The sequence below is a fragment of the Limulus polyphemus genome, unplaced genomic scaffold, assembly GCF_000517525.1.
Source record: "Limulus polyphemus unplaced genomic scaffold, Limulus_polyphemus-2.1.2 Scaffold4183, whole genome shotgun sequence".
NCBI classification, from domain to species: domain Eukaryota; kingdom Metazoa; phylum Arthropoda; class Merostomata; order Xiphosura; family Limulidae; genus Limulus; species Limulus polyphemus.
The window spans coordinates 63936-74450 of record NW_013669793.1 but is presented as its reverse complement, the minus strand read 5'-3'; the positions used below and the strand labels follow the sequence as shown (position 1 = coordinate 74450).

Here is a 10515-nt window from a genome sequence, read left to right as displayed (position 1 = left end):
TATTGCGAAACTCCCACCTATTCTCTCTATAAACTCCGTAAGCATTAACTGTGATTAACGTTTATTAATCGGGAAACTTCAGATATTTGACCAGGAACGTTTAAAAATTATAAACATTGCAAACCATTGAACTTCAGTGGATTCACATCGGACATTAGTACTTTTACGAAAACATTTTCTATCGTCATCAGCGAAATCAGCGAAAACTACAGGGCTAGCTCGCCCCCTATTAAGTGAATTGTGCCTACGTCAACTCGTAACTAACTCGCTCATCGTGAACCCTCGATAGCATTTCATAATCAAAGGAAGTTCCAGACTAGAAAGAAGACTTTATATTGCTTGATAGTTTATAAAAACTTTTGTATATAAATCAGTGTTTGTAATAATTATTTGTAATAACTGTTATTGTAAATCGTATCATGGTTTGTGTATTAAAATATATTTGTATTAAAAAACAACAACTGTGTGTATCAATCTTGTTGGCAAATATTATAAATTGGAGATATATCAGCAAATATTTAACTACTAAATCTAAATTACAATCTAACTCAATTTCAGGCTATTTGAAATTATATTACGTAACAATAGTGGTTTAGGTTTTTAGAATTTCGCACAAAGCTACACGTGGGTTATCTGCACTAGCCGTCCCTAATTTAGCAGTGTAAGACTAGAGGGAAGGCAGCTAGTCATCACCACCCACCGCCAACTCTTGGGCTACTGTTTTAACAGCGAATAGTGGGATTGACCGTCACATTATAACGCGACCCTCAGATTGCGAGTCGAGTGCTCTAACAATAGTGACTGTGGATTGATATCAACAAATGAACAAAATGATAGAAAACTTTCATATCATCTAGACTTACCCCAGTAAAAGATGTGGCCAGGTAGCCAATACCTACAGCCAGTGCATCACTTCCTAAAGACCTTCTGTTGGGATCCTGTGTAGCAAATACTGTAAATACCACTACAAACGTCAAGACGAATTCGATTCCAAAAGCTTGCCACGGTCCTAGGTCATCATGGACCAAAGTACTGCCCAGAGTACCTTGGTGTCCAGGAATTGTAACCCTATGAATAGAAAACAACAGCAACATATCTTGTTTATTTATCATACTATTAATGCTGTTATTATTGTCAAGATAATTTTTAAAGAGTACTATATCGTGTTCCCTGGGTGAGAAGATTTTTTTACCTCTTTTGTTCAAAGATTATACATAACATGTTATGATTTCCCATAACAATTAAAGCTATATAGAAAAACTTAGACGCTTGTACAGAAGACTGAGTTACATTAAAACAGTTTTGGAGCCTCACCACCTCATTATAGTTTATGTCACCACATCCGGTCATGCTCTATTTGCTGATTGTGTATCTTGACATCAGTTCTGAAACTTATTTACCATTTCAAAAGGGCCCATTGTAAGGTTGTCTCGTTTAAAATAAAGATTCCTCTTGCCTACTTGCTTTCACTACATCTAGTGTACGAGGACGACGATTTTCCGGTGCCTATTTCAATAGAAATTGATAAGCACTGCATCCGGCGACTTGAGTGGTATGTCTTCGTATGGAATTGCATGAATACCCGTTTCATTTCCCAACTGCTCGTTTCAGATAGGCGACAATTGAACGGGAGGTATGACTGAAAACATTGTCTTGTTAAACCGTACACTGTTGGCTTCGTTTCCAGATGGAAATATTTATTGATTGTGTTAGATCCTGCTTCCTAGGCCACTGAGCTTATCTGTTACAAGACGCCACATTTTGCATAACATGGCTGAGGTACGATGCGCTGCAGGTCTCTTTCTGGATGTCCCTGGTTCCCTAAGTTTATCCGTATTCCAATGCCATTAAGTTCAAGGAATATCTTGGAACTTCTAGATCCTCCACTTATACACATTTTTATGATCTAGGCGTATAAGTATTTTACATCGGTAAGGAATGCTATGTATCCTTCACAAAAGCTATCAGTTTTCAGTTGCATCTATGTAATGCTAAACATTCTCAAAATGTACTTCTGATACATTCCGTTCCACTACGATTTTATATCAGCCGTGGTTACCACGTGACTTGCTGATTTGCATATTCAAAATAGATTTAGTGGAACCCTGTATATGGAAATGAATGCGATTTTAAGTGAGTTGCAGTTAAATAACTAACAACCATTATTATTTTAACAATAGTTATTTTACAAGAGGCATTATAAGTGTCCATTATTTCTTGCACTAAAGAGACACAGTGACTTTACAAATAACAGGTGTTCTGATTTATCAAAAATCATTTATGGGAACGGTTTATGAAAATAGTAAAAAATAGAGAAAATAGAGAATAGAAAATAGAGAAAATAGTAAAAAAAGAAACACGATGCAAACTGCACATTTATTTGGAGGCCTGACAAATCACTGTTTATTAATTAGAAGTAGAAATGATCATTCTCCAAATGAATCAGAATACGGAGATTATGTCGGAGAAATAGGTTGGGAAAGTGTCACGTCTGTCATATTTTTGATATTTTCAACCTAAATACCCGAGTTAAACAGTAAGATCAGAGACCCCAAGGCTCATATATATGACCAACCACTTCTAATTAGCAATATCAGCCACCTACGCAGCTGCTTTTAACTAATAGTACTTGTCACGGAGCGTGCTCAGCAGCTTGTTGTGTATCGAATCTTGAACTAACCAATCCTTAGGTCAGCAGCTAACCACTAAGTTAATTCCTGTCCATAACCATCATAAATCGAAATAAACTACATTATTTCAATTGTGACGAATTTGTTATTATATACTTATTTTAATATCAACGATTGTTTAGATTAAGTTTATATTTTAAAACATGCGTAGCTTATAGTGTTAAATATGTATTACGAAACTCCCGCTTGTTCTCCAAAGTTGTAGAAGATTCTCGAGAGTAAGAATCAACAATATATGTGTGTAGGTAAACACTTAAATTGTATTGTTACGTAATCTGAATTTCTAGAAAACCCTTCCCACGGCTATAAATATAACCTATGCGACGCGCCAAAGAGAGTATCTATTATTAGTTTGCTATAGTCAGTGTGCTATAAACTTAGAAAGCTATAACTGTGATTGTCATAACGCTTACCAATTGGAAAACTTTAGATATTTGACCAGGAGCATTTACAAAGTTCGTACATTACAACTCATTCAACTTCAGTGGATTCTCATTGGACACCAGTATTTTTACGAAAACATTACCTAACTTCAACGGTGGAAATCTCAGCGTGTGTGGCAAAGAACAAAGCTAGCTAGCTTCCCGGCGAATCGTAACTACATCAACTCGTAATTAACTCGCTTATCGTGAACCCTCAATAAGATATCAAGGAAGTTCCAAACTAGAAATAAGATTTTTTATATTGCTTGTAAGTTTGTGAAACTTTTGTTTATAAATAATTGTTTGTAATAACGATTTGTAATAACTGTTATTTTAAATTGTACTGTTGTGTGTGTATTAAAACGTATTTGTGTTAAAAAGAAAATTGTGTGTATCAATCTTGTTGGCAAATATCATAAACTGACTATATATTGGCATATATCTAAATGCTAAATCTAAAGTACAACTTAACTATTAAATTTAAATTTATTAGTTAACTCAGTTTCAGGCTATTTGAAATTCTAATACGTAACACAACGAAGTTACTAAGGTGGAATCATCTTATTAAGGAACGTATCCAGTTTTACTTACTTTAACTTAACTGTAGTTATTCGCCAACCCTGTAAAATCATGTATATATATGAGTGAGTGTATGTGTTATTTCCATATTACCTCTACATGTAGCTACAATATTCTGGTTATGTAGTGATTTAAAATATAGTTAACAGCATAAAATTGGCTTACTAAGGAACATTTAACATACGGATATACAGTTATTTTAATTGTACTATAAAACTAACTTCCATCTTAAATTATAGTTTCAACGTGGTTACATCTATAACAAGTAAATACACTGTATAATGTCACATTCTGCTTTTGTCAACCATCTTTATTGTAAAATAAGAATAGCATATATATTATTACTATTCCGCCCCCTTAGTGGCTCAGACGTAAGTCTTACAGCTTCCATAGCTAAAATTCGAGTTTCGATACCCGCGATGGGCAGAGCACAGATAGTCCAATGAGTAGCTTCGTGATGAATAACAATTAAAGAAACAGAATAAATATTACTATCACAGTTATACGATGTAACTTTTGGATTTCTCAGAATTCTTAACCATATATGAAAGTATATAAAATAAACATCATATGTGGATATTACACATTTAGCTGCACGCTGAAACTTCCGATTCTATCAAGTACTTTATTCGATTTGTTTAAAAGTGTATAAGGTAAATGTAATGTATGATCATTTTCAATTATATGAAGTAACTTCCAGTTTTAAAATGCTAATTTTTATGTGTCAAAATACGTAAATTATACCTAAGGATGCAGGAGTCATTAGAATAGTCATAGAAGATAAATCTTATCTCTATCAGTCTGACAGAGTACGTGTGAAACTGGTGTCTATTTATTGTCGGTCACTTTTAAATATTATACATACATTAACTGCCTAAATCAGCCAGCCTTCATAGACGCCTCGAAGTGGTTTCTGGATAAAAATGTAAAATGTTGTTTGGTAAAACAAAACATCGATTTTTTTTTTAGTTCAGCTAGCTAATAAGGAGAAAACGCCGTTTGAGAAGGTGTAACGTATGGGATGTAGAAAACAGATAATGGTGAAGAAGGATTGATATACGTTATAAGAGATAGCTTTAAATAAAAGTAGAGCTTTAAGTATCCTTTTCAGGCTATAAGAAAAGCAAGAACAGAAAATGATTGATATTTTTCTCATTAATCACACAGTAAACTGTCGTAACAGGTTTTACTGTAAATTATCGTCGGGCGTATATTTCTTATCTTACTCGATTCTGCGAGCGCCAAGTTTTACTAATGGTTTAAATCGTCTACGTGTGAATATTGCCATACTTCGTACTTCGATAAAACTTCGTACAATGGAACTGTTTGGTGGATGTATTATTATTTTATTGTTGTTTTTTTTAGTTAATAGCCGTATACGAAAATTTAGGATAAGGCATCCTTCACAGTTTTCAGTTACCGGCTTACACATGTACACACTTTGGAACTTTTCTCACCATTGTGTGGGGGATTCAAAGATCACGAATTACTAATAATTGTCGTTAAGGTAGATTATGTGATTTGACAACTTTAACATTTTCGAGATCTTACGTTTTGTTTTATATTTCAATAATTTGAAATGAGCTGATTTCTCTTTAAACATGAAAATTTTAAATTAATTATTCAAATAGGCGTGCACATGCAAACACATGAACACTTATATATATATATATATATTTCTTTTAGAGCAAAGCCATCTCCGTTAATCGAACCCCGGATTTTAGCGTTGTAAGTCCGTAAACTTACCGCTGTCCTCATATATACGTGAATATATGTACAGATGTTGAGCACATTGTACGACGTTAGGGTCTATGTCGCCACGTGACTTTGGCAATGACTCTGCAGCATAGTTTCCGTTGCTAAAGGCTCCGTCGTAACTCTGTCATGTATAATGCACACCCGTTTTCAGTGTATGCTTTCCATAAGCCATTTAGTGTACGAAAACGACGGTTTCTCAGAGCCCGTTTCAACGGTCAGCTCGCTGCATCCGGTGACTTGATCTTATATATCTTAATATAGAATAGCATGAATACCTGTTTCTTTCTTTTACCACTTAAAATATTCGATGGTTGAACAGATACGTCATAAAAGCAACTTCTGTATATGTAATTTAAATCGCTTATGGGCAGCTTTAACCATTGATCTCTGCCTTTGTGGATTGTTACCTTTATAACACGGTGCACTTTCCTTACAACGTCTAGGGTATGATTTGTCTTCTTGCTTTATTTTCCAATGAAGGGCTATTACCGTCTTGGAAATTCTAAACACCCGATCTGAATACATCTTTTGATTAAAGTGTATGAATATTTTGCGTCAAAAGGAGTTCTTACAAACCTTTCTCAAAAACAATCAGCATTTCGTAGCATTACACTACCTACGCAACGCCAAACAATGTTAAAATATAGTTCTAATACATCCTGTTCCACCGCAACTTTAGATCGGCTGTGTTTGTTGCATGGCTTGCTGATTTGTATACTCTAATCGTTTTAATGTAATGTACTCATTATTTGCACTTACTTTGAATCTGTCTTGTACGCCCTCTATTGGAAAGCGGTATGTCTGCGGACTTGTACCGCTAAAAACCAGGTTTCATGGTGGGCAGAGCACAGATAGCCCATTGTGTATCTTTGTGCTTAACTACAAACAAACTGTCTTGTACATAAAGTCAACTTAATGTTTATGTCCCTTATGCTGAAACAATGAACGTTCTTCAATCTTCATGTTCGAATACTTAGAGTCGTATAGATAAGCTAATAAAATACTGATAAAAAAATTAGGGTTTGCAAAGTGGTAGAAAATAAGCTGGTAATAATAGCTCTAATAATAAGTACGTTGAAGAAAATTACACCAGTGACAACGCAAAATGGGAAACATTTTTTATGCCTACATGAAAATCATAAATATAGAGGTTTCATGTACACATTTCCTTTTGTTCAGAAATGTGAATTTTTTTTTACCACTTTGCATTATCACTGATGCCATTTTTACCAATTCCACAATTACCAAAGACATTATTAACAAGAGTCATTTCTTTCTGGACCTATCTCAGACTTCATACAAAGTTATAAACAGTTTTAAAGTCACAAACACATTTTAACTCATAAATGTTATATTTAAACGTGATGTTGAAGACAATTTTAAAGTAATTTCCAAATATATTGACGAAGTTTAAAAATGTTTCAGTTACCTAGAAAACTTAGCAGCCTAGATAGCTTTTTCACCACTTGTAATATCATTTACAAGTTGCTATACTGCCATATTTCTTCCTCCCTGAGGCTAATTTCTCTACCTTTGATGTATATGTTGACCCTAACTGTTTATGATGTTATTTCTGTGCTAAGTAGTACATTGTTCTAAACTGTAAATTTTAATACATATTTTAATACTGCATGTGTATTCAATGTTTATCTTTAAAAAACAACACACGTTTTAATAGCAAAAAAAAGAGGAAAGAAACAGAGTACACTTCTACAGTTTAATCAAGGTAGAAGATTTGTTTGTAATTAAACACGAAGCTACACAATGGACTATCTGTGCTCTGCCATCACGGGTATCGAAACCCGGTTTCTAGCGTTGTAAGTCCGTAGACACACAAGATGGTTTTGTAAGTGCTGTGATCCCTATAACCTGTTTTTCCGTATCAGTAAGTCGATAATGATAACAAATAACTTTACAGTAGACCCCAGTGGCTCAGCGGTATTTCTGTGGACTTACAACGCTACCAACCTGGTTTCGATACTGGTGGTGAGCATAGCATAGAGAGCCCATTGTGCAGCTATTTGCTTAACTACAAACAAACTTTACAATAAATACATCTGTAGTGTAAGCGTTCTTCCATTTACTTACAACCAGAATAAAACGATCATCAGATTCTGTTTCTTGTATATATGTATAAACCAAAAGTTAATCGTAATTTAAAACGAATTAAATATGTGAATAGACTGTTATTTTGTAGCAGCTAATTTCAAGCCGTGGTGCCTTTCGTGATGTATTTACCATACATATACATGATACATTTGATTCATGGCAAATTTCTGACTGTCTGACAGTCCAATGCCGCCATTGATAAACTTATGTCGGAGTGTAGATGTAAAAGCCCTTCAAGAGTATGCAAGAGATTTTTAGAAACCTATAACCAAAAGACACAAAATTTCAAAGGAGGGTACATTGTGTTTTGGGCAACAACTGGCTTTGAAACCAAATCCTCATCTCCAAAGTGAATACTACAGTTACGAAAGAGAACCCTCCGACTCAAAATACCATTGGGATGAAACTGGTCATATCTTCTAGTAACGCTAACAAGTTCTGAAGTTGACGAAGACTCACTATATTCCATTCATAAGTTGGAATGAAGTCTCTCCATATAGTGTTACTGGATTTTTGTGCCTTTAGTTTGCTTAACCTTGTTCTTGGGAGCTGATATCGTTTTACAGTGGAAAGTATGTGAAATGTTTGTTAAGATATGTCTTCTTCGCAGAAGCTTGTCATGATGAAAATTGCGGTGTTAAGAGATAGTGCATAACTATGTAGTAATCAGAATTAGCACGGCCAGTGACTCAGAAAGTAATTATAAAACATCACGTGACCTGGTACGCCTTTCTTAAAGAGAGAGATTTATCTACAGTATTTAAATAAGTTCTAGATAAAATATTATTATCATTCTCTTCTGTAATTTTTTCGAAAAATCGACTAGAAGCAAAGTTTTCTTTAACATTGTACGTCTACAAATTGCGTATTTCTTGAATCCGGCTAATGGTAATTATAATTTTTAGATAACTCTTGAAACGAGTTAAATGTTTAGCCGAAATTGAAAGTTAATTTGTTTTCATCAAAAACTAAAGATATATACACGGTAACATACCCTTTAGTTTGCTGTTTTTTTTAAACTATTATTGTTATATCCATAGTATTCCTTATAGGATGAATTCGAGAAAAATAACGATATTTAAGAATTTGTTTTGAGTGTTTAAAGTATTGTAAAACAGAAAAAAACAACAACCATGGAATACATTTTCTGTACGTATCTAGTCTTAAGTTCCGTTAACTAGGTCTTTCAGTTATTACATGACAAATACAATCATTAATTTCCTTATTATTATCTTTACCTCTGCCACCAAAGGTGACAAAGGTTACGTTTTCACCGCTGTGCGTGTGTAGGTTTGTCAGCAAGATTTCTCAAAAACGGCTCAATGGATATGGACAGAAATTGGTATACATTTGAAATATGATCCAACTTAGAAGTGATTAGCTTTTGGAGGGTCAAGGTCACAGCTAGGTCACCCCCAGAAAATCCCTATTTGTTAAAATGGGAACTAATTTTTCATACAATTTTTGCTCTATAACTCAGTCAAAAATGACCGGACTTTGAAGAAACATATGTAAAATATTCTTCTCCATTATCCTGCTAAAATGATCCGTGTTCGTTGATAATGACGGACAGACGGACACATTTTCTTATTTTTGGAGAGCAGAATATGATCAACGCTGCGCGGCGGAGGTATGCGCTCTACTGAGTCCATTCTAGCTTATTATTTACATACGATGATTTAATAAGTTAACTAAGTTGAAATAATATGAAATCTCAGAATGAGGTGAAAAGATCAGATATTCTCAACAATAGGATAAACGGGAAGAAAAGTAAAAGAACTAAAATGAAATAAGTTCCAAAACGAACATTTTTATCTTTTTTTGTACAAGATAAAAACTCCATCTTATTAATACGTAAGACTTGATAATTATAACACTAGATGGCTCATCGTAAATTCAACAATCAAAAATGTTGTTTTTAATTGAACGTTATTCAAATCTATCAGGTTTAAAATAGGAGTTAGCTTGTAAAACATCTAGGATGTTAGTTGTGGATCCATACATGCCATTTTGATTTAGTAGAAATTGAACAATGTGGTTTTGGACTTCTTGTAGTTTTCGAACAAATTCTTAACTATATATAAGCTGTCCAACTGAAACTTTTCATTATAAAACCGTTTTGGTTTTACCCAACAGTCACGTGATGCTGTTGTAATCACAACTGCATATATGAATTAAATACTAGTCCCCCAGTGGGACAGCGGTAAGTCTTCGGATTTACAATACTAGAATTAGGGGGTTCGATTCTCCTCGGTGGACACAGCAGATAGCTCGATGTGGGTTTGCTATAAGAAAACACGTACACATTAATTTCTAGACTTTTTTTTTCTTACACGTGCATAACGAAGAAAGTTAAAAACGGTGATTTTTTACATCATTTCAGGCCTTTCCTTATTGTTGGTTGAATTTCGCGCAAAGGTACTCAAGGGCTGTCTGCGCTAGCCAATGATAGACTAGAAGAAAGGAGGCTGGCGAACACTGATCATCGCCAACTCGTGGGCTAATCTAACTGAATTTGTCAATCATTCTTATAACGCACCCCAGCCCAATAGTGCAGAGTGCGATTTTGTTTTCAGCCACTAACCATAGAGCTTCGGATCCAAAGTCCGAAACGTTAACCATTTTGCCGCTCTCGGTCTCAAGCCTTTGCAGACGGTTCAGTAAAAAAAAATGTTTTGTTTGTTTGTTGTTAAGAGCAAAGCAACACAATGGGCTATGTTGTTCCTGCGACAGGGATCGAGACCCGCACTTTATCGTTATAAGACCTAAGCCACAGTATAGCGTTAGAGGTGTCTCATTTATGTACAATGAGATGGAAGTTTTTTATATGAGCTTTTCCTTAAATCACGTTCAGTTGTGTCGTTTAGTTACAGTTCATATTTCTTTGGGCCCGGTATGGCCAAGGTGGTTAGGGCGCTCGACTTGCAATCTGCGGCTCGCGGGTTCGAATTTCCATC

General features: G+C 34.7%; 1 protein-coding gene across 1 annotated transcript in view; it reads right to left on the bottom strand.

Moving 5' to 3' along the window:
* LOC106470722 (neurogenic protein big brain-like) overlaps nt 1-10515 on the bottom strand; it is a gene marked incomplete at its 3' end in the record, with an annotated part of 67490 nt that overhangs the window by 20555 nt on the left and 36420 nt on the right. The window contains exon 2 of the mRNA XM_013931287.2: nt 864-1068. Within this exon, the coding sequence (XP_013786741.1) occupies nt 864-1068 (205 nt within the window). The remainder of the gene's footprint in view (nt 1-863; nt 1069-10515) is intronic.